Source organism: Rhopalosiphum maidis, chromosome 1 (assembly GCF_003676215.2).
Source record: "Rhopalosiphum maidis isolate BTI-1 chromosome 1, ASM367621v3, whole genome shotgun sequence".
Taxonomy (NCBI): domain Eukaryota; kingdom Metazoa; phylum Arthropoda; class Insecta; order Hemiptera; family Aphididae; genus Rhopalosiphum; species Rhopalosiphum maidis.
The window spans coordinates 64,690,615-64,717,092 of record NC_040877.1 but is presented as its reverse complement, the minus strand read 5'-3'; the positions used below and the strand labels follow the sequence as shown (position 1 = coordinate 64,717,092).

The 26,478-nt window shown below is 27.7% G+C and overlaps 2 protein-coding genes across 8 annotated transcripts in view; both read right to left on the bottom strand.

Annotated features, from left to right (window-relative positions):
- Positions 1-2,928: 2,928 nt before the first annotated feature.
- On the bottom strand, positions 2,929-5,352 carry LOC113550439 (methyltransferase-like protein 2; the record flags this gene model as incomplete). The annotated part of the gene is given in 7 exon segments (XM_026952264.1): positions 2,929-3,071; positions 3,418-3,512; positions 3,514-3,562; positions 3,653-4,005; positions 4,868-5,021; positions 5,198-5,214; positions 5,216-5,352. Coding segments are annotated over 7 exon segments (948 nt in total), but the record flags the coding sequence as incomplete, so codon positions are not given.
- A 6,714-nt stretch (positions 5,353-12,066) lies between these two features.
- The window catches only part of LOC113547835 (glutamate-gated chloride channel), a 36,790-nt gene continuing 22,378 nt past the window's right edge, over positions 12,067-26,478 (bottom strand). For 3 of the 7 annotated variants that reach the window (XM_026948364.1, XM_026948363.1, XM_026948368.1), the window contains 6 exons: positions 20,256-20,325; positions 19,577-19,730; positions 19,404-19,486; positions 19,189-19,323; positions 16,206-16,639; positions 12,067-12,773 (listed from right to left, as the gene is read on the bottom strand). In XM_026948364.1, the coding sequence (XP_026804165.1) occupies positions 12,537-12,773; positions 16,206-16,639; positions 19,189-19,323; positions 19,404-19,486; positions 19,577-19,730; positions 20,256-20,325 (1,113 nt within the window). In that variant the 3' untranslated portion in view covers positions 12,067-12,536. Of the gene's footprint in view, positions 12,774-16,205; positions 16,640-19,188; positions 19,324-19,403; positions 19,487-19,576; positions 19,731-20,255; positions 20,326-23,797; positions 23,869-26,478 lie in introns of all 7 variants that reach the window. The other 4 variants (XM_026948362.1, XM_026948367.1, XM_026948365.1 and 1 more) reach the window with 3 other exon arrangements.

The window sequence follows — 26,478 nt, the reverse complement described above, 5'->3', positions numbered from 1 at the left end:
TGATAATATAATTTAAATTTAATAATAACATTTATTCATAGACCAGACTAATTAATATAATGATATAATAAAATATGTAGAGTTTGGTGGCCCAACTCACCACTAAGGATATCCTTTAATCGGTGGGCTTAACACGTTTGGGCGCATTTATGAGAACATCTCCGGCACAATATTGAATATTGTAACTAGTAATCGAAAGTCTAGTGTAATCTTATCTAATGTTAAGTACTCAATCGTTTCATGTTTGATCTACAGACCATATCTTAATTATTGGAATAGCGCATCAAATATAGCTATAGATATTTATCTGATAATACAGATAATAAGTCATATGTTCGCCGTTTATCGTTCGATAGTTTACAGTCGTCGTGTAAAAAATTAATTATTTATAGAAAAGATAATAATATACAATAATATTAATAAATAATAAACTAGTAAGATACAAAATTAAATTAGGACATTAAAAAAAAATCTTTAAATATTTTCGGAAGACTATTGAGCCAACTTCCTCGTGGTGTCATCTGTGTAAAGCTAATAAGCTCAGATTTAGTATAATATATTAATATATGCAAAAAATATATGTGCCCAAACGTGCTATTACGAATAGAAATATTATGCCCTAGCGTTGTATGGACTTACGCCTTAAAGTATTCTGTTTTGGGTAAATGCGCCCAAACGTATTTCCCCCCTTAAGGAGTTGAAGTACTAATAAAAATAGGTAAATAAACATTTATATAAATTTTAGGCACAATATAAAAGGTATAATAGTAATACAAATGATGGCATAAGAATAAAAATAGAAATAATTACAATGTCATACTATTATTCGGACCACATAACATAAACTGTAGAACTTTAGAAGCTATAATAGGTTGTTAAGGTTATTGATTAACCATATTTTAATAGATTGTTTGTATTTAATATAAGATTTTGTGATGGAACTTTATTTATTATGTTATTTCCTACGTGTGAAAAACATCGACTTGATTTAATGTTTGGACAGTAGAAATATCTAAATTATTTTTTTGACGTGTATTATAATATGTAATATATGGGTCTGAATTTGAAATGTATTAATAAATTAAATTTATGTGTAAAATACACATACAAAGCGTTTCTGTAAAATAATTGTTGAATAACGAAAACTTAATTATTTAAATAGTTTAACTGAGGAATATAATTTGGATTTATTTAAAATTATGTTTATAATGCTTTTTTGAGCTATCAGTATTTTATTACTTGCTATAGTTCCTAGACCAACCATCCCAATAAGTAGCTAGACCATATTTTAGAATAGACTGTGCAAAAAATAGATCATACCTAAGACTTGAATATTTAGGAATTTTCTTGTGTTAATAAAGAGATAGCGCAATTTTCATAATTTAATTTAAATTTAATTTATGTAAGTGTTCCATTTTAAGTGTTGATCAACATTCAACAGTAATCTCGAAATATTTTGTGTATTCAGTTTTATAAACAAGCGCAACATGGACAATTATTAATTTTACCATTTACGAGTATAATATGAATTTTTATTTCATTTAAATTTTTGTCTTTAATACAGTTATCAAATTATAAAAATTCAAAAATGTATGCATTATAATAATAAAGAAAACTGTTTATCATATGGCAAGTTTATGTACTATTATGCAACCAGTAATATAAAATGAATTATTTATATTCCATAAGTAACTCCATTTTTTTTTCGTGATTTTATAATCAATAAAATTCAAAAATAGATTACAATGGTGTTAGTGAAGAAAAATACGGACAAACTTCATTATTCATAACTAGAACGCAAATTTCTATGCAATTGCGTATTTTTTCCTTTACAGATTTTTGAATTTTTGTCAGAAATCTTTACGAATTATAATGGTTTGAAGTCTACAAAAATATTATTTTTTGCATATTATTTCTGTATATTTAATGGTTATTGCATATTTTTATAAAATTCAAAATATACTGCATTGAATTTAAGTCAAATTTAAAAAATAAAGTATAAAATAAAATTTTGTCATGTAGTTAAAAATTAAAAACATTCTAAATTTAATTGAAAATAGTACTGTTGTCAATGAATTAACATTTTATATCTATTCATTTGCAATTTTTAGTGATAGCAATAAAGAAACTAGAAACTCAAAATACATGAAAGCATTTTAATAATTGATGAAATAAAAGAAAAATTTAAGATATTACTATATTTAACTATGTATACAATATACATATATGTATATATGTTGCTTTATATATGCTTTATGCCTCAACCACTTCGGTTGACATCGAACGGTCTTATTTCGTATTTAAAAATATGTTGATAGAAAAGTTACAGCTTTATAGAAGAAAAGTTAGAATTGCATTGGTAATCATTTTAATAATAAATAAAATATAAAAAAATATATTTTATAATTTCTTTTTTTTTACAATGTTTATTAAATATACAAGTTTTTTATGTAAGTAATTGAAATTTTATTGCATATTTCTACAATTTAGACTACATATGATATGGCACATTTTCATACCTTTTAGTGCATACAAATTCGCGCTCTATTCATGATTATTATTTGTTTTGTATAGAATTAGTGTCTTTTCTTTTGAAGTAAAGTGTATGTCCCAACGTACAAAGACAAAAGTTAAGAATATTTCATAAAACATTTAAATGTTTGTGCATTTTAAAAACCTTAATCATATATTTGTAGTTTGATATGTTTCACATGATCAATATGAACAAATACAATTAGGGAAAAGTATACAATATTTATTTCAAATATTCTACTATTCTTGCATCTTGATGTGTTTTTCAAAATTAAAAATTTTTTTTTAATAATCACTGGCATTTAGTGTTACGTAAAGAGAATAGGAATTAATATGAAATAAAGTTTTAAAACATTTTTTTGACAAGTATAATATATTTAAGACTTATAACAAAATTGATTTCTTATATTTACATTGAATCCAAACACGATACATTTTTAACTGTTTACCTCTATTTACTTGCATACGACGATAAACAATATTAACAATATTTTGAACTTGTTCAAAGCCTGCTTCTAGGAAAAATTGCTGAACATCGTCTAAAATATTAAGAAAATTGTTTATTTTAATAACATATTGGGAAAGAATAAATTATAAAACTGTTAAAACATAAAAACATTGCAATGCTTAAAAACCCCATTTTAAACTCTAATAATTAATATTGAATGCAATAATAACAGTTAAGTAGCAGTAATTAAAACCAATATTTATTTTAACAGTTCAGGTTTTGAAGTTAAGACTTTTTTAAGACTGTGTTTTAATATTTTGGTTTCAACCGCAATTACAATGTTAAAAATATATAATTCAGGTCAAGACATAAGATTAATAACAGATTTATATTTCTTGCAAAAATAATTCCAAATATTTTAATAATTGTAACTATACCTTGAGTAAAAAAGTATATCAATGTTTCATCACCTCTACTATAGTAATTTTCTGATATGCACCTCCCTTTTTTAAATGTTAGCTGTGCCATGTCTACCATAATCGCGAAACAATACCATACCTCCTGGTTTCAAGTACTTATAAAGTTACCCACTACTTGTTTTAATTTGCAACATAATAATTTCAAATTATAAAAAGTATACTAGAATATTTCTTTAACTCAATATATATATATATATATATATTATATCACACTTTTCAGGTTGCATAGCAGAAAGAACAAACACCAATACTATAACATCCAAATTCTCCAAAGCAAATGGAGCATTCCATTCATCATTAGTTATATCACATAAAAATGCTGTACAATGTTCTTTGTTATATTCTGAATTTTTTTTTAGGATTTTTATGGCATTTGAAGAAAAATCACAACAGTAAACATGTATATTGCTCTCTGCACAGTGTGATATAGGAAAGACTGAATTTCCAACTCCACGTCCCACTTCTAATATAGCTCTTGGCTTTTCATTTTGAAGTGGAGTTATTTCTAAAAGTTCAGTAAATAACCACCATCTGTTATTAAAAAACCTAAGAATAAAATAATTGTTAAAAATAGATTGAAAAATTATTCGATTTACATTAAATATAAATGCAAACACAATGTATATTGAGTAAATAAATACAAACTAAAAATATAATAATTTATCAATTTTAGAAGCAACAATCAATTACCATTCCATAATCACGACAAACAAATACTTATTATTGACACCCTAATATATTTTAGCATATAACAGGAAGTTAAAATTATATATTCTCAGAACAATTAAAACTTAACCACAAAGAAGTATACTTACTAGATAACTGATAATATACATATTATTACATAAGATAAAAATAAAAATAAATTCATAGGAAATTTGATGATGGAATTAAAATATATATATAAAAAAAGTAAAATGATTTAAATTGTAATACATAGATCTTTGTAAATATACTAATATAGAAAAGGTAATTTATACATATTTTATAAAATCATTATTGAATTTCATAAGTATAAAAATTAATTTTCAAATAAATCAATAACCACTTTAGAGTGATCAAAAGAATAGCAATCATAGGCGTAACTAGAGGGGGGGCTTGGGTGGGCTTCGGCTCCCCCCCCAGAATATTTTGGTAAATGTATGTGCACATAATAACAAATACAAACATATTTTTATTAACTTTATTTTTGCCTGCAATATAAAAAATATAATGTTTCATATAAATGCATAATCATTCAAATCAGTTGTAAACATTAATAGAAACAATAAATAATAATCAATTTTAAAAAAAAAATTTGCTATAAATCATTTTGAGGTATTTAGCCCCCTCCCTCCTAACTTATAGGACTAGCTATGCTTATGATATTAATTAATATCTATATGTACCGTATATTAATAATACATAATTTTCTTGGTGGACAGAATAAAACTCATTCCAATATTCACCAACATTATCTTTTAAATCAACAGTTTTTTCTGAAGGCATTTTTGTTTTAACATGCGCAGATACTTGCGACATAGCTTGTATTTCTTGTTCTTCATTCAATTCCACATTATCCCCAAACATAAAAATTACTATTAATTATTTAGAATTTAGTGGTGAATTTAATCGAGCTAATTGGGTAATTTTTTACATAATTTAAAAGTAATATTTAATTTCAATAAAATTGTGAATAAATTAAACTAATTCGACATTACTGTCAACAGTTATGATAAAATTATAAATTTTTCTTACTAAGCATTATGTTTAAATTTTTAAAAACCTGTTACCAAAATGTTTTCTTTTAGATTTGTCAATTGATTCAGTAATATTATATAATGTTAATTTCTTTATTTCTATCAGTGTCGTGTTATTTATAACAGTAAGTACAAATTTGAAATTTCGTAACATTTTAAACTTTTAAAGTTACTTAATCGAACAAATAATACGGTTAAATATTAATTATTAACTTTAGATAAATTTTGTTCTTTGACACTTTTACAACTTGATGGCCTTTTTATAGAATTACGCAAGTTATCCATTTAATACAATTAAAATAACAAATTAATAAATTGAAAAAAATTACAGTTGAAATACAAACGCACTGTTGTTAATACAAATAGACAGTGTGTGTACTCCTAATGTATATAACTTATTCCTGTGATATTATTAACAACGTTGTTTGCCTATTTGTTAAACCAGCAGCCTGCAGATCGCCTGAAGTAGATATAACATTATTCTTGTCCAAACCGTTAACTTCAGTTTTCACTCCGTATATTATATCCTTTAAGCAATATTATTATTGAATTATTTTTAGGTATTGTAGGTATATTCAAAAAAAGCCACGATTAGCAGAATTAATCTCTTTTTTAGTAGGTGGTCCCTTAAAACGCTCTATCTTATTTCTGTTACGTGGGGCGTTACCGCAAATATATATTATATTGTTTTTACATAAAATTATGATACTAAATAATGATAAATATTATTTTGCATTATCTGAATATATAAATATGAAATGAAAATCTTAAGTTAAAAAACCTCTGAGTTATCTACTAATTAAAATAAACGTCTAAATTGTATACCTATAAATATACATATACATATACATATACATGTTCTGGATGCATTCTGAAACTACTCAACCGATTTTGATGAAATTATGATCAATGTACGTAATTTTATCTCTATCATAAGATAGGATAGTTTTTATCCCGATTAATGACTTCAATATATAACCTCTTTATTTTGTTTAGGGATGTGCGATTATTTAATCGATTATTCGAATAAGAGATTATTTTTATCGAATAATATATAATCGGTTAATCGATTGAAAAAATGCAACTCTAGGCGGGACAGTGATGTAAAATTGATATGTCGGAGATATCATCTATACACCAAATCAGAAAATCAAAATTAGCTTTTATCCTTATGCTAAATGTTCCCATTGTTAGCATTATAGGCAACCGAATTTATAATAATTTATTTATATATATAACGATTTTATTTTTCTATAATGAACATATTTTTTCATCAAAAAAAAAATAATTTTTTTGCTGAGTACGTGTCTTGCATTCATTTTGAACAATTTATTATTAACGTAAACGTAAACGAATTCTAAGTAAACTAAGTCGAAGGATATTACTGAAATAATAGTTTAAAAAAAAAATATTAATTGAATATTTCAATAACACGCGGGTTGTCAATAGTTTCACGCAAATAACGTAATAATTATTCTTAATTCAGCCAGACAACATTTTTTTTAAAAATTTTATAAAATTAACTCTATATTCCGATTTGTATTTGACAATTATTCTGAGCTGTATTGTACGATCAACTGAAAACCTAATTTTGTAATTAATTAATATTAAATATTAGAAATTAATAATATTCTCGTACAAATTCTCCAGCTTCAATACAAAATAAATAGCCTGCCATCAATTAAAAACCAAAATAGTAGTTAAACCCAAGTGTTCTCAGTATTCGTAATTTTGAAATTATAAGCTTAAAAGTTAGAATTATGGGCTATGATCTATAGATAAATAGATTTAAAAACTGTAATTTATTAACTTGAGAAAAATTGTCACGAAGAAATAAGTTTATATTGTTTGGAATTCGTTGTATTAACTGTGAACTTCAGGGATGTTCATAGGGGGGTGTTTTGGGTGTTCAAACACCCCCCGAAATATTTGGTTATTTTTTACTAATTTTATTTTAATATTAATTGTCATAATAATTATTATACTTTGATAGACAGGTATGATATTACAGGGGCTAGGTATATTGAGTCTGAAATATCGTTTTTGTGGTAAACTGAGTCCCTGGTTATAATAAGTTTATAACAGCACCTTTTCTTTCTCACTTTTACAGGGTTAGTATTATCTGTTATGTTAAAAATGTGCTTTTTTTGTTTTTAATATCTAATATTATTCACTACGTTGTACTTACAAATCATAATTAATTAAATATATAATATACAAATTCAAGTCAATTTTTTTTTTATTTATTACTATTTATTGTTATTATATGTATATGGTAAAAATTTATTTGACATGTTCTTAACGAATTTAAATCTTGAAATATTTTTATTTTCATATTTTAACATTTATTTCAAAAAAAAATTTTTCTATTGTTATTTTTTTCATTTTAATTACTTCTTTGTTACGTATTTTTATATATGTATCTATTTGAATATATTTAAGTGAGCAAATCGATAATCGATATTCATTAATTGGTGACTAGTCACTATACAGTACTCATTGAATGTATCGACTTTTTATTTTTAAATAGGTACGTAGTAGGTTGTTTTTTTTAATTCGTTCATTTTTTTTTATAGTTATTATTTTTTATTATTGAGATAAAAACTTAAAACAAACATTTTTAAAAATTCAAATCTACTGAATTCGTTATTTTTATAATTGTCCATTTCTATTTTTATGAATATTTTCTTATTTTTAGACTTCAGGTTTAGTAGTTTGTTCGAACTTCGCAATTTTATATAAGTTTCAATTTGAACTTCTTTTAATACATCCATGAATTGAAATATTTTCGGATGTGCGGAATAAAAGCCATTGTCATATTCATAATATTGAATATTGATATTTTATAAATAAATATTCATTCAGTGGCGTAACTATAAATTTGGGTCCCCGGGGCAATATCAAGTGTTGGACCCCATATATTTATATTACCAAAATTAAAAAAAAAAACAACAGTCATTACTTATTAGTTATTATAAATATAGTTTATTTATGTTATTTTATGCACTAAAGTACAAAGTATCTATTTAAAGTTTTTCTCTTTTAGCTTCCATCTCAGAAAATGTTTTTATCAGTTCTTTAGTGTCCATTTGTCTGTTTTCTAATAATATTATAGGTATGTTTTGGCCGTTTTACATTTTATTCTAACAGTGGTAGTAAAATAAAATAAAAATGTTTGTATATCATTTTTTATAATACAAATTGTATTTACGAGGGTCTAGGGCCCCGTGACATTGCCGTGCCTTACCATCCTGTAGTTGCGCCACTGTATTTTATATGTATAAATAATACAAAAGTGTATGTTTTGAATACATAGGTAGTCAAAATAATTATAAACCATAATAAGTTCTCGATTTTTTTACACATATTTTATTTTTCAAGAGAATTTTTTCAACATCTATAATATTAAAAATTGTAATTCAATAAAATCTTATACAACCTTATACACTAACACATATAAATATAATATATATATTATATTAAAACTCGTTATCACTCGTACGTCTAGTAATAACATATAATTAGTATTGATTTCGATTTATACATGTTCATATTTTGGACAACAATAATGTGATGGTCGTTTATAGTTGTTATTTGTAATACAATACATTTAATATTATTATATATTTTATTACATTAAAATTTTACTTTCCTAATTTTTTTTTTTCATAAATACTTAACAATGTTAAAAAACATTTTACGCTTTGACTTGATTATAGAAAGCACCATTACTAAACCGTAAAAAATGCTTTTTTATAATAAAATGATTTTGATTTTTACACTCTAGCCAGATTTCAGAAATCTTAACCACAATAACGTATCTAACTCAATACTAACATTATAACAAATAATAAATCCAATCAATAAAAAAAAAAAAAAAAAAACAATAAAAACATAAGAATTTTAAACAAACTTACAAAGTACACTAATCGTTTATAATGCTGTCAATTAATTAATAATCGATTATCCTTCACGATTACTTTAATGTGTGGTTATAAAACCATAAAGTATCTCGGCAGTAGGATCAAATGACAGTTTTTTTTTTTACTTTTAAAAATCATTGACACCTTACTTAAAAACTTAACTTTACATTAATTTACATTGTGCAAAAATATTTTCCGTGTGTGGTGCTCACACTTAACGTGGAATTTTCCATCACGAAGATTTAATATTTATTTATTTTTAAATTTTAATTATGACTAATGGCGCCTATATCTAGGTACATAATGAATAGAGCGCGCGAACCTATATTATAGGTTTCAATAATGAGGTTTTAAAATTTAAATCAATAGAAAAAAATTTCCGTTTGTTTACCTACAGTTATATCTGCTGTTATTGGAAATTGGCAACGATAATATCGAAAAGATAATTCTATAATATATTATAGATACATGAACATAATAGGTGGAAAATGGAAACGTTAATTAGATAGGTATAAGAACAAGAAATTGATTTAATTTAAAAACTATTCTAAAGACATTTTCTGTTAGGTCGGATACTTTTTATTTTAACATGTATATGTTATTCACTATCCGTAATGACTAACTTTATATATTGTATTATTGAAACCATATTGACAAAAATCATAAAACTGGTTGGTCTTTTGAAAATTTTATAAGCTGTTATATTTTTAGTATATTATATTTAAAAAGTTGTTCTTTTGTGAATTACTCAGATTACATAATAGCAAATACATTTTAAATGTTTTTCTAAATATTTGTAACAGATCTTAATTTGTGTGCATACTACATACTTTATTATTATAGGTCATAGAAATGAAATAATTTCATACATGATCGAAACAAGTAAGATGTCAGACTTTTGGTTATTTTCTTTTTTACAGTTATATAAATGATTATATGATATAATACTCAATATTAAATACATATCATTTAGTGATTATTGATTTAAATTATTAAATGAGATTTTTGAAATCAATCGTAGTATATACCTACGCAGTTCATCTCAATGGTCAGGTATATTTATTTCACCTAACGAGTACAAGACTATTGCATAGTTTAGTGAGCCAGGTATTGATATTAAAAAAAAAAAAACAAATTTTAAGCATTCTTTACTGGCAACTTATATTAACATTATACATTATGATATAGCGTAATATGTGTTAAATAACACAAATTAATAATATTATCTTATCGATTAAATTATATAAATTGTGTATAATATATATATATATATATATATAAACCTTAATTTTAGATTAAACATTCCTATTGAGTATACACCTTCGGTCGGGGGCGGATGTGTTCATATTATATTAGACTAAACGGTACAGCGTATTATGCCAGGGGACGTGAAAAGTTTTAATCCGACGTAAATGTGCTACGCGAAGACAACGTGAGATGAATTAGATAAAGCTGTTGTATCGTATGACGTTTGTTCTATACACACGCGTGTCTTATATATATATATAATTTAAGTAAACGATGTGTAGGTTTCTATTTTCCAAAAATAGCTTAACCGCGACCATTAGACCACAAAGATGCGATTGTGTAAATGGACATAAATTAATGGCGGACGGAAAAAGACGATGATCAGTTGTTGTTTGTTTATTTTTGATTTCGTCAATTGAATTTGGTTTATATATATATATAAATATATATGAAAGAAAACAAGAATTAAATAATTGTTAATTGTTTCAAATAACTTGAAGAGTTTAGTGGAATTACGAAAAAAATGAAAGAACTTTTTCTTGCAATATAACGATAAAATAATTTAATTTGATTTATACGAAAACAGTGAAATATGTCATAAACTCATAACGTCGACAAAAGTTTGAAAAGTCATGAAAAATAGAACATTTTTAAAACACAATTTATTTATTAATAGAAATATACGATTAAAGGAAAATTATACTTGATATATTCTGGTTTGTGTTTCTTATATTTTTTCCAGTCCCGTATGATTTTAAGTTAACGGTCAAATTCATTAATACTCTGTAGCTTAATGACTATAAGACAAATGCATTAATCGGGTTTTAAAGTCATCGAACCGGCAGCGATTTCGGTCAGAACAATCCATCTCACCCTGTTTACCATGCATATAATGCCGTCACAGTGGCCTTTGCGCATATGATACAGTCTCGATGACAAATAATATAGTATGCACATAAAATATGAGTAATTAACATCCGAGAACGATGTTTATATCTGATATCATGTATGGACTCATTAGATCGTATCTACAACCGTAAGTCATGTATTAATTTCTATAAAATTACTAAATATAGTTGTAATAATATAACAGAATATAATATTTGCAATTGTGCTTAAACAAAGATTGAACTTTAATGCAATGAAAAACAAATATTGAATGGCGCAGTGTATACAATTTTTGCACCTCATATGAATCATCGGTATAATTTGGAAAGGGCTCATATACATATTATATTATTCGGGATACGTACGCAAATGGATTATATTAATTGCTGTGATACTTCATCGTCTTGATGGTAGTAAATATGGCTAAAAACACGAAAAACGGAAGAAAAAACGACATTGAGCGTATGTAATTAATTAATGAATTAATTAACTCGAATGGGAATGACGAAACGGACAGCGCATGTTGCAATTCGACGGGTTATGGAGAATGCCGACGGAGTTTCGTGTTGACTTCTACGATGAGGTATAAACATGGTATATTATATGTAAGAAAACTCTTGCTCTTCCAATAAATTAAATTTGGATGGAATCGATTCGTGCGCGTCGGACACGCGAACAGATTTCCCCGACAGATTTCGTATAAGGACCCTGTCTCTTTGTATCTGTCAGGTGTGTAACAAATGAATCAAATGGTTTCGTTTAAAGGTAAAATTGAGCATGGAGAGTAGAAAAAAATTACAAAATATCGATTGAGATGGTAATCAATATATAATAATGTGGAGTGGACAAGATTTATATTATTTTATTAATCATATATTATAGTTCGGGAGATCTGGTTGATTTTACTATTAATTATAATAATTGTATATCGATGCGAGTAAATGCACTTCAAGTTGAGAGAAGATTTTGGCTACACTACGAGATTCGTGTGTAAAAAAAAAAAAATAAAATAAAATAAAAACATACTCGATGAACCATTAGAACAAAATAACAATAATTACAAATTATAAAATAAACGAACAAAATAGATCGTATAATGGAAATCGTTTGATGCAAAACGGAAATCCAAATATACGCAAGACGCGCGTCATTTATAATTGACGTGTCGCGGGTGACAATAATAATAATAATAATAATAATAATAATAATAATAATATCAATATAATATAATAATAATAACGACGGCGGTGGTGGCGGCGACTCGGCGTTGTATAATAAATTACTTGTCCTCGTCAATGCCCTCGCGGAACAGGTACGTTGACCAGTAGGACATGTTGAACATGGCGAACACCATCGGGAACAGTATGCGGGATATGACGTCGATGCGCTTGGACCTGGTGGGGAACTTGGACATCCACGACTTCCAGCACGAGTTCTTCTCCATCGGCGGCGCCTGGTGGATGATCTGGCTCATCTTGTCCCGGGACATCATCAGCTCGGGGCGCATCAGCGGCTTCTGCGGAAACACACGGCGCGCGCGCACCGCGACGCGCGTTAAACGTCGTTTATGATGCGACGGCGGGCGTATTGCGCACGCCGATCGGGCCACGGGGGACGGTTTGGAATTTTTTTTTTCAATCACTTTCCCTCACGGAGAACAAGAGAGTTAAAAAAAAAAAAAATCCAAAATCCGAGTAACGTATGCAGACGGTTTCCAAATTATTGGCCACGCACGTACTTATATTATTATGTACACTATAATATACCCTGTCAATGCTTTTTTCCGTGGCAATCGATTTTTATGATTTTTGGAAAATGTTTTTTTTTTTTTTTTTGAAAGCTACCAAATAGATTAGGTACTAAAACAAATTATTGTATCAGATATATTAATGGATCACTCAGCATACGTTACTCGTTGTAACCATTTTCTGCTAAAATCGTACATTTCCATTTTCCGGTGGTAAATGATGCTTTTGAACATTTATGACATTTATGTCATATAACGAGTATAATATGATTCTTGCGTATGCTATAATAGTATATATAAATATACAAAACATATATAATAAAATTCATGAAACTACCCATCTATATTAGTCGGGTTTGAATTGACTATAACTAAAAGTAAAAATTAATTAATTAATTAACCTTATAACTTCAACTGTTATAAGGTAGTTATATATTTATGACGCGCAAAACCGAATTTATGACTAAAAAAAAAAAATTTTCTTTATAAAAATGATATTATGATTTTATTTATATCGATAAATACCTAAATATTTTTACAATATTTAAATTTTTCTTTCAATTGTGCAATGGGTACGAAAAGACCGTAATCTCGTTAAACGGAAACGAGTTATAGCGGAAAAGGAAAAGGTATGATTTTAGCGGAAACATGGTTTATGTCTGTGTGTACTTACAAATCGCGCACCCAGGAATTTTTTTGTCGAGAAAGTGATTTTATATTTTATTTGGTAAACTCTACATCATGTTAACGTTAAATAACAAATATTGAAATGTAATCAAATACAGCATTATTACTGAAGCGTATAAAATAAATACACAACTTCCTCATTGTTGAATTTTAAGATAATTTATTGATTTTTTTTTTAAAAAAAATTGTTGGAAGTCACCTTAAGATAAAATTGTATGCTAATTTCGTCGATATTGTGAGTATTATAACCAGCGCTTCCTTTCGGGTGCGCAACTGTAAATAATTGTATTATATTTATATACCTACATATTATGATTTCAAAATACCGTAGGTAAAATAATGTATAATACGAATACACATACAAGTACGTATTTGTCATTGATACGGTTGATATAAAAAAAAAAAAATTAAAAAAAAACCATTCGGGCTAGTGCCAAGCTTTCGCATTAACCGTGTACGGACATTTTTCGTGCGACATTTGCGCTGTTCGTCCAGATTCTCGTCGTAATGGAAAATTAGGTAAAATATGATTGAAAAAATAATTCGTTCGCACATTATTTTTTGATTTTCTGTTACAGAATGATGTGCTTAGTAAACGCGTATTGAGAAGTTGTTTTTTTTTTTAAATTAAAACTGTTTCTTCGTGATTTTTGTCATTACGAGAGGTGACAGCGCCATGTCGCCCGAAAAACTATTCACCTAAAGGATGCAGACCATGCGGATAATGCAAACATTGATTCCCAGCTTTTCATTTGAAAATAAATAATGAAAAATGCGTTTGTAAATAATTTAATAATATAGTTGAAAAACTAAAATCAAATTATACTTGAATAAAATTAAACAATTACAGGTATGACGAAATACTGTAGCATCAGTAAATGCATAAATAAACAGTTTGAAAATGTTAAGAGTTCAAAACGTCGTGAGGTAGATTCATAATCGGGAGTAAATAAATAAAAAAGATAACCCAATAAGTGCACTACAATATGTATATTCTAAATTCGAACTATAATAACCGATAGCTTATTCTATTATCGTGTTAGGTATTATTGTATTATTGTATTTTAAGGTTTTTTTTTAATCTCACTGATTGTTTCTATGTTTATCAATAGGTTGGCCCAATCAGTATAAGAAGAAAAAAAACCATTTTCAAACATTTAACAAAATGTTATAAATGATTAAATTGTCATTTAATACGTGTCCCGTTGTATAGTGTTTGATCTGTTTGACGTTTTTTTTTCATAATAATAATAATTTCCGAAAAATCAGTGTCATTATTTCAATCAACTGACACGAATTTTATCCATTATGGACTGTAAATATAATGTATTGGCAAATATATAATATTACCACATTACCACATAAGAATCATTGTAGAATAGAATGAAACAAAATATTTTTATTTTGCTTTGTTTCTATATCTTCCGAACATCGAGTGTTGATTTACTTAGTTTGTTAAAATTATTTTTCATTTAGGATCAATGCTTGATGTAAAAGTATCAAGTATAATGTACAGAATGATTTTTTTAACAATAAATAATAGTTATTTATTTTAAAAAGTAGTAACTTTCATTGCTTTTATTTAAATTTTAGAGATTTGTTAATAAAAAAGTAAAAACTGCTCGTTTAACATTCGATACACATACACGACGTTGTGTAAGTAGTAAGTACATCATAATACGTTTTTAAATTCAGCTACATGTAACAAAAATAGATTTACCTTTTAGATCTAAATTTGATATCGATTTTATCAATAATAGTTAATAAAATAATAATAATTACACGATATTAGTGTTTTTAAATCGTTCAAAACGAAATTTCGGAAAAAGTTATTATTTTCAGAAATATAATATAATATATTATAATAAATGTATTGTTTTTATATATATATATACACGCGTTTTCCGTTAAAACAATCACTTTGTATATTATGTATATTATGATATAGGGAACGAGATGAATAATTATATATTTACTTGCAGGACTGATAGAAAAGACGCAATGTGTGTGCGTATGTGTGTCGAACGAATACTGAACTTTAGTAGTATCCAAACACTCAGAGGGTTGTATTGACTTGTGGCGGTGGTGGCGGTGAGATGGAGGAAGAGAGTGATAGCAAATACGGGTAGATTATTTAAGACTGAATTGTAAAATGCGTTTGTTCATCCTAAAGAATTTGTGTGTGCGTATGAATTGTGTATGTGTGTGTGTGTCTGAATCTAAAACCAACGAAAGTAACTGGTCCGTGGTACGATAAAACAATAATGACGAGTAGAAACAAAAATTAATAATAATAATAATAATAATTCGTTAATCAAGTATAATAATAATAATGTAATTATGTCGCTATTACGTTGTTAAAAAAAAAAAAATTAAAAATTAAACGGAACGGAACTTAAAAAAAAAGTAAGTAGGTACAAAAAATAAAAACGAATAACGATAAGAATGAAAAAGCTGGAAAGTAAATGAAGCGCTTCGAACGAACCGGGTTCTCCGCGCTCGGTCAATGCTCACCGTACTATTCGACCTCACCATATTGAACGAATTCGGGCCGTCCTCGTAGTCGCCGACGTCCATGGACACGGTGCGCTCCAGGTCGCACTTTTTGCTCATGTCGTCCCGGTGCGTGTCCGACCGGGACGCGTAGTTGACCAGCGCGAACTCGAGCAGGGCGCCGAACACGAACGTCAGGCACACGCCCGTCCACACGTCGATGGCCTTGGTGTAGGACACGGGCGGCAGGGACGCGTTGATGCCGGACGTCTGCGTGGCCATCGTCAGCAGCGTGGTGACGCCCAACGATACGCGCGCCGGCACAGCGCTCTGGTCCAGCCAGAACGACACCCACGACACGATGACCAACATGCAGCACGGTATGTAGATCTGGATCAGGTAGTAACTGAACTCGCGCTTGAACAGCAGGTCCACTTTCAGGCAGCTGTACTCCCCTGCGGCGTACGATTACAACAATATTGTAACGCATGGTCGTATGTGTACGCGTAATTATTATATCGCGCAGCCACTCGCGCAATTTCAATTTATCCGCGAAACGGCGTTTTCGATTAGCGGACGTGCAAATAATAACCTGGTGCAGTGTTGGTCGCTGGACAGCTGGGTATTAACCGAGTGTCAGAACTTTTACTAGCCCGAAACCCGAGGAAACGGGTTAGAACAAACAAGTTTATTGTATATTTTAATCTACAAAAATATATGCCTAGTCCATAATATATGTTATATATAAGCTCGGCAACTCGCCGATTCTATCCGGACCTTAAACGGATGCATACCCGACTCGACTGCGGATAAAATATCGAATTCAGTCCAAGCTACTTTTAGGTGTTTGAATAATTGAATCCGATAACCGATGTGTCTAGTGAAAAACAAAGAACACTATTTTCATAATAATTAATGGGCTTTAGCATTGATTTCAAATAAAACGCTAAAAGGCGTGGTTAAACTGTGGACTTGTTATAAACACACGTATGTATGCAAATGTTTATTTAAATTTTTTTCTATAATAATGTAATGTTAGAATATATTTCAATAATGAAAGTATGACGAAAAAGTGCTCGATAGACAAAAGTTAGTAACTGTGTTAAAAGGAAACCCGTGATATTTTCTCTGTGTAAACACATTTTTTGGCAGAGTATTCGAACCAACCTTCTTATAGGCACGGAACTCAATTCGAACAACCAAAAAATATTTACCAATTTAATTACCGATTTGTAAGTGACCTTTATAATATGACTGCGATAGCGGGTACCTATTATATGTTTACGTATATCTTTTTAAAAATTCCGGGTGTGTGTTCAATTAAAAGACTGGGGATACTAAAGCCCATATTTTGTAGTTCTATAATTGTGAATTTTACACAACGAGCAATTTTGTCCGCTTTCACATATCCATAACATTACTTGAAGCTGTTCAATGTTTAATTGTATCTGATTCAAATCGTATGTTATATCAAGCATAATAAACCTCCAATTTTAATTTAATAAGCAATTAATTTAAATTTTGACTTTTGAAATTTTTAAAGATACTTTAAGACCGTTTTTACAAATTCTTAAGATTTTTGTTAGTACTACTTAAAGAGTGTCATTATAACTTCCATATATATCCCAAATATATTATCATGGGCATATTATTTTTAGTTTATAAAGTTAAATAACTCTTTAACTATTTATTCGAATTTTTTTTAATACAAGGGCATTTTTAGAGAAATAAGCCGTTAAATAAATAACTTAATAAAAATAAGGAGAGGGTTCTCATTTTAAAAATAAAATTTTGAATCTTAACAGATAGTAGTACAAACAATACCAATAATTTAAAAATATGGTCTTTACACTTTAAGTATATTCAAAAATTTGAAAAGCCAGATTTTTGAATAACTGCGTTATTGAAGAAAATTAGTGATTCGTTCTTATAGGCGAGCGCTAAACTCAGAACCCTAATAAACTTTTTTTGATTACGATGCGTACCAAAATGCACGAACTGTAGTCATGCCTATTATTACAAATAGATTGTTTTTTTCGCTATTATGCGGATGTATCTGCAATTGACACGACTAAAATTATTATAATTAGCATCATCGTTGTATTATTATTTTTTACATCGAATCTCGAGTTTCTATAGGTATGGGAGGGTTATAGAAACTTATCTAAAGTTAGGTTTAAAGGGTAATGCTGCAGGGAATTAATTCGTGTTTCTGCGTTCGATTTTGGAGGAAATCCGCAAATATACATTTCATTAAATTACCATAATTAATTATATTGCGCTGTTCAAGTTTTAATCAAACCCGAATATCTGAATTATGAATAAAACGAGTCCGTAAATAAATTATCGTACGAGTCATAATTTACCATTAATTCATGTTGCCGCATGTAAGTACTATTTTATTTAATCAAATTGTAATAATATTATTTAAATCATTAGATTACTGAGTATTGGATTATAAGATTCAAGGGATGCTTATAAAAATAAAACAGTATTTTTTTATTATTCGTTTCTTAAGTGATTTAGTTATCAATGTTACTATAAGCATAATATTTATTTTGTAATGTTTAAATTGCATAATACCGCCACTACATAGTATATAGCTCTCCGATTTTGAAAACACTTAAAATAATATTTTTTTGGTCACGAAAAGCAATCAGCTTTTAAAATACATGTTACGTGATGTACATGAAATAAAATATAAAAATATGTAAATTTAGATTTCTCAAAATATAACATGTAGGATATATTTGTTCATAAAAAAATATATATGAAAACCCTGCTTTTCATGGTAACGATAGATAGTTCTTACATTTAGCTATTGCGTAATGTTCTGTATAAAATTAAAATAATATGTACCTATATTTTGTTATTGTTTTTTGAGTATTAAAAATATAAATAGGTATTTGAGCCTTGAGATCTTATAAAACTACGCTGATATTAAAATGAATATATTTAATTGTTCATGTATTGTTTTCAATGTAAAATAAAAAGTTAGACTAACCTGTGTTAGTTTTGCTGTTGCAATAATCCGTGAGGAATTTTTCTAAAGTGAATCTGGGCAAATGTAAATTTTTTACCACTTGCACTGGATCACCTTCTTTCCATAAAAATACTAAATCATCAGTTGTCCAACCATCTAGAAAAAATTTCAATGCGTGTGAATTCGTAATTCAAATAATTTAAAAACTATTACATTAAATTATCATATTTACTTACAGCTGACCATTCGGAGTGAACACGTTTGCCGATCCAGTGGATATAATTTGAGATTCATTGGACATGATAGAGTAAGTGATATTCTAGATAATAATAATAATAATAATAATAATAATAATATATAAAGTTGTAATAATTTTCTACTTATTTAATTTATTAATATTTATGCTAACCTTATACTGTATAACACTAATCCATTAGGGAATATTCTGATATACACGTTCGGCATAATTATATTATGGAAATGACCTTCCTTCTCGTTAGAAAAGAACAAGTCGGGCATCCACACTCTGCTGGCTTCAGTTAAAGTTAAGTATTTCATTTTACCTATCCAAACAAGGAAATATTAATTTATTTTTGCGCTTTAGATTAATTATTAGTGCAGATGAATTTTAAAATTTTAGCATTGAATTTGACTCGATTGTAAGAATTTTACGAATTTTTAATAAAATATATAGAGGTACTAATTGTTAAAATTTTCTGATTTTCATGAATATATTTTTTTAAATTTTTGTTTTATGGTAAAATATTGATTCGATTATTACGTGGACCACTGAGCTATATTCTACCTAGTTATATTGCACGAATTGCGAATTCTGTCCGCCAAGTTACAGAGATGAAAATTTCAAAAAAAATAAATAAATTGAGCCGTTGAATTCGAATTAGAAATGCATAAAAAATATACATTAATATTATATATACGAATATCATATAGAGTCCGGTTGTACTTGGTGAGGGGTGGTGGGTAGGTACTTCACTGTTAAACTTGAATACGGACGCGTGCACCTAAGTTATGCCGGGTGGGTTGCTCGAGTACGCTTTTAGTGAGCAAAGTGATTTCCATGTATTTACCGTTGTAATCGTTAAATTTTAGCCTCTCGTCCATCCATTGTTCGCGGAACGTCAGTTGCACACTGTACTCCTAACACACAAAACACACGTTTAGAAATATATCACATAACAATACACGAATATAACACACACACATACACACATTTATATATATATCGTATATGTATATACCATAGCAATACATATATTATATATATATATATAAATATATATACACATTATATACACGTTATAATATTTAATAACAACGATGAAATACATTCGAGGCCGGGGGAACGAGGCATTTCAGCTGCTGAGAGATGCGTGCGCTAGTCCGAAAACAATACATAATACGCCTTTGTGCTCTGTATGTCGTACACCGACATTTTGAAACAAGAATTGGACACACACTTGCCACACAGGGTCGGTGTCAAGTGCTCGAATAGTGACTATGTAAGTACAAGTCACGTGATATAATACTCATCATAAACGCTTCTGAAAACAGTGAAATTTCACGAGTACGCCAATAAATATTATTAGAAATTTAATCACGATATATTATAATAAAAAATGATTATTACGTCATCGGATCCCTGAGTGTTATTCTTGTACAATAAGTATTTTGGAAATTTAGTATCGGATCGGATAGCACGTAGAGTCAATAAGGTATTTTTTTCTTCAAAATTTACATTTAATTCTCGTAAGCCGCTGTCATAATATATCAGTTGTTGCTATTCATAAAATACACGAATTTATAAATACTACGACGGATACAGCGTTAAAAGGTTGTTAACAAAAAAAAAAAAAAAATTATATACATGATTAAATTTTAGAAAAATTAAAACTACAGTCGAGTATTGTTAACTCGGATCTTAAGGGGGATAAAAATGATCTCGTTCTATGTGTTATTAGAATTATACATCTCAATATAACTTATTAACACTTCAAGGTACAAGCTTTCGAGTTATCGCGTTTTGATTCTATAGTTGTTCTTTTTAAATATTATATTAAAAGTTAAACGTATAAATGCGTAAATACAAAGATCATTTTAGTTCTTCAAAACCACGATTTCATTCCCGTTTTCTTCAACATTGCGTTGATATCGTTGGTCAACCACTATGTACGTGCACAATATTTGCGTACAGTGTCTCATGGTGTTTGTCCTCGTACATATCCACCGGGTTATAGTTATTTTATGCTAGAAACTCCTGCTGAAACTCGAAGACCTATAAATCTATATTTAAACACTCGACGAAAATTATTTAAAGTGCAACTCTTAAGATATTTTAATAGATAACATGCTCAATGAATTGGCTTTTACTAAATTCTCAAGTAACACGAATACCTATTTTTTCTCGTATCGCGAAATGGGGAAAACGGTAGCGTTTATGGGTACAATACGCGTATGACGAGACACCATGTGTATTATAATATTGTTTGTAACATAATCGGAATGATGAATATATTTTATGGATCTAACTATATGCGCAATCATCTCCTACCACTCCCCCAGCCACAAATGGAAACGCGTGCGCGAGTGATCGGACTCCTATAAAGCGTATAGGATTCCTTGGTCACTCGTCTTCACGATTGCAGGACGATTCCGTTAAGAGCGTCTTAGTCCGCTCGCTGTAACGATTCGCCCGGAATCTGCACGTTTCAAGAAATAAAAAAAAACACATTATACTTAAATAAAATAAATAACGCACAAATACAACAACAAAGTGACATGCTTGTGTGTGTATGTGTTTGTGTGTATGTATATGTGTTACCGGAGACCAAAAATGCAATAAATTGGCCTTCGGCTGTGTGTACGACCGTCGTATCGTTGCAACGACAAAATGCAGGTGGAAACGAGCGGTTATTTTGTTATGTGTGACGCGTGAAAGATGGGGTACTACGATATACGGAAGCGTAATAACAACGATATTATTCATACGTACGTGCAAGCATGTAGCGGATTGTATATAATATTTTATTTTCAAAAATAAAGCATGCAAAATAAAACGAGTTATCGAATAAAATCGTCATAAATACACATCTGAGGCACAGAAAGTTACAGATTAAAAACAGTGAGGCAGGTGACAGTCATAATGTATAATAATAATAATAATAATCAAAATAAACGCATTTCAAAAAAAAAAAAAGAAAAAGAAAACCAACAAAAGCATTTTTAATCTTTTTTTCTCATGAATTATTAACAACCGACATACGTCAAAGGTTAAGGGAATTTTTATTTTTATATTTTGTTTTTTATTATTCATCAAGAAACTCAGAAATTTTCTAAATGCAACGAATATTGTGCCATATATATGTTAGATTTCCCGTATTTTGGTTATTTTCTCATAGCAGTAGTACGTTCGACAATTTAGTATACCTTTTTTGTTTTTTCTTTCCAAGAACAAGGAACGGGTGGGAATGTTCGCCACAATACTAACAGTTTGGTATACCTACCTAAATTTGTATACCTTTTCAAATTACCTATATATGTTAATACAATGTCTAACTGATGTCTTACAGTAGAGCGAACAAAATATTACGATAATTAGGTAGTTGTATGAGGAAATTGAATTGTTACTTAAGTATTATTAATTCTAATCAATTTTTAGAAAGAGTTAGATATGGAAATTTAAAGAACACAATTATAAATAAATCACTTAATTCAGTGTTTATTTTATTATTTTTCTTCTTCGCAGTGTTATATTTATATCCCATAATAACTGTATATTATCTTGTTTTTCCCAAAAAAAGTTCTATAACCTAATGTTTATTTAATATATTTTTAAAATACAAAACTTCTTAAAACAAATACCGCTTTAAAAGTGCCCCAATAAATTAAATTAAAAAAGTGCACACAAACTGTTTAATTTTTTATTTCTACAACAATAGTTTTTAATTTTATAGATTTTCATAAAAGTATAAAAATAAAATAATTTAGCATGATATTATATTATGTATAATATAATATATACAATATATTATATATTATACATATATATATATATACGTGTGTTAATATAATATATATAATTATATATTATGTTGATGTATGATTGTATGTATTTATATACAAGACACAAAATGCCTAAATACACACACCATTTCAATGCATTATTTAACAAAAATAACAAAAACAAGTTATGAGTTCAGAATAATCAATATTTAAAATGAAAAAAAAAAATACTTATAGAATTTGATTCAAAAAACACATCTTGTCCAACAGAAAATAATAAATGTGTAAAGAAAACTATCATATTGAATTATATGTTAGATACAGTATATTGTATATATATATATATATATATATTATATACACATAAATAGTGGAATGATAAATCGGATTTCAATTGATTATTGTGCGTCAGACGAGCAGACCTCAGGACTTTGTTGGATTATGATTACGTGATCCTGTTGGTCAAGACATATGCCTACGGCCACGAAAACAAAAACATAAAATCCGCAAATAAATTGGGCGCAATCTCACAACAGAAAACCAAATAATAATATTTCATAAAAACAAAATAAATCCAATAAAAATTATTTAAGGCCATCACCCGACTCACCATTTTGTAATCATCAATTCTGCTGATGGACCGTACCAACATGTTGACAAACACAATGCAGGGAGAGTCGCCTGCGGGATACAATAAAGACCGACAAAATATAGTCAGCGGTTAGAAAAAACAAATCAGCATACTACATATTACATTATTTTAAGAGAAAATAATATTCAAATAAAAAAAAAAAACCAAGAATAACCTAAAAACATCGCGGGAAGTACTATGTATAATTTTTTTAAGAAAAAAATTCTAGCGCTATTCGTTAGGCCATTCACTATAATATTATAAATATTATCCTTTATGGATTTGAATTATACAGGGATGTGCGATGGACGTCATATGCATACATTACTCATGGGAAATTGTTTGCGTATAAATTAAAGTAAGTGACCTTGAAGTTAAAATTTGTATTTAAAGTTAGCTATTATTATACTGCATTATGAATAATTCTTACGTGTGTATAATTATAATAAGTAATTACTTAAAAAATTAAATATTTAATATTAATGTGCGTGGTATGTAATCATTTTCTCATTATTGGGTAGTATAAGTTATTATGTATCTACTTCTAAAATATAGAACTGTTAATAATATTTTCGGTTTTGTTTATGCAGAGAAGTAAAAACAGTTAAACTATCATTAATTTGTAGTGTTATGAGTTATTCCAGGATATTGCTGTAATTTAGTATTAAAATTATTAAGGGCGGTTTTAAGTGAAACAGAGAAAACTTAGAAAGTTACTTTAAGTTTACGAGATCAGTATAACAAATTGCTTTTGAGTGTTAACTAAACAAGTTTTAAAAATAAATAGGAAATAATAATTTTTGAAAATAGTTCAATTCAGTGAATTTATTACATTTAAAATTTCATACATGTAATTTAAATAAGTAAATAAAAAATTGTGATTTTATATTATAATATTAATGCATAACAGAAATTGTGGCAAAACTAATTCATTTATTCTAAGAAATATTATGAAATCAGTGATACACGAAGGTTTTATATCATATTGTTTTTCGATTATTAGATTTTAATAAGTGTTATGATAAAACAGTGTTTTGATGATATTTAAAGTGCATAATTAAATATATATATTTTTTAATTTGTTTATAATTTTTAGCTTTAAATAAATTGTGTTTAATGTCTATAGTATAAAGCAAAATAAAAAAAAAAATACAAAATGCACGTGACTTATTTTATTTAACCTTTAAGACTCAATAACTTAAAATGCTTAGATAATAATGTTAACTGAATATTTTATCCATGTAACAACAACAAAAAAAAAAATATGTTTATAATAAATAGGATTTTTTTCCAATAAAATAAAATTATAGTTTAAATCGATACTCATGAATCAAAAGTTCATATTTAAAAATCTTATTTAGACATCGTAACAAATGAAGTGGAAGATGTCTCCTAAAATTAATAACTGAACAAAAGTGTCACTGGATTGAAAGAGGGCATCATTGAACACCAACACTGGTTGAGTTTAAAAAAAATGTAATAAAGTATTTTCGACATAATTCATCATTATAAAGAGGATGTTTTATCAAATTACTGGACAACTGAAGGCGCTTCTATAATAGCTTGAATGGAAATAAGCGAGTTGAAAGTTTAATGAACCATTCTAAATTTTAAGAATGTTTTTTAAAGAAGAATTAGTACTGATTTTTTTCTATAAAAGATTAAAATCACGAATAAATCAATCATATTTATTTTGATAGGATGTTAATAAATAATAATTGAGTTAATAAAGGATGAATGTCTAAATACATATTTTAAGTTTTAGTATATTTATTTTTAATACAATTTATTGGTATTTTATTCTTACGTTTTTAGTTGATTACACAGTTATGAAAAATAATTTTAAACGGATTGTTAATGTTAAGTAATTAAAAAAACCACAAGAATATTAAAATTAATTTTAATAAAAATTCACGAGATACTATTATTTGGGATATATTTGGTGTAAATATCGTTTATTGTTAGATCAGTGCATGTTATACATACAATTGTCTACGTGTGATCAAAGCAATAATGTATTAAATTTCTTGAATCAACTGAAGGTTATTTACTATAAAATAAAATATCTTATACTTAGGATATTTCGACGACAAGTCGCACTGGAACACGATAACAGTTATTTTAAATGAAGATAAAATTTATTTTTTTAAATCTGTTTTCGATTCTTACAACGACTACAATGTTGAATCTAATACAATATTATATACCTACATACAAAATGTAATGACCAGATAGTATATTATTGTATTGTTATCGCATTATGATTTTCGATCTAATACACGTTACAGAACTATAATATAACTATGTATATATATATATATGCGTCGTATTAGAGTAAAACAATATGATAATGTTATAAATATTATAATGTTATATTATGACGCATACTGTCAAACCTAAATCAACGTAATATAGTATAATATAGTGTACTTTAATAATATTATAATTTATATTGCTTACGTTAGCGTTACTAATACGAATATTCTATAGCGCCTATCTAAAAAAAATCGATCCGTTAGGTACCTTGCAAGATTACCATTATATATATAAATATAATATACAATACGGCGGTAATTATATAATAATTATAATAATATTAAGTGATTTCTGTCAATTAAGTCAACAAGCGTACAATTTAGTCCAGCAATAATTCTATGTTG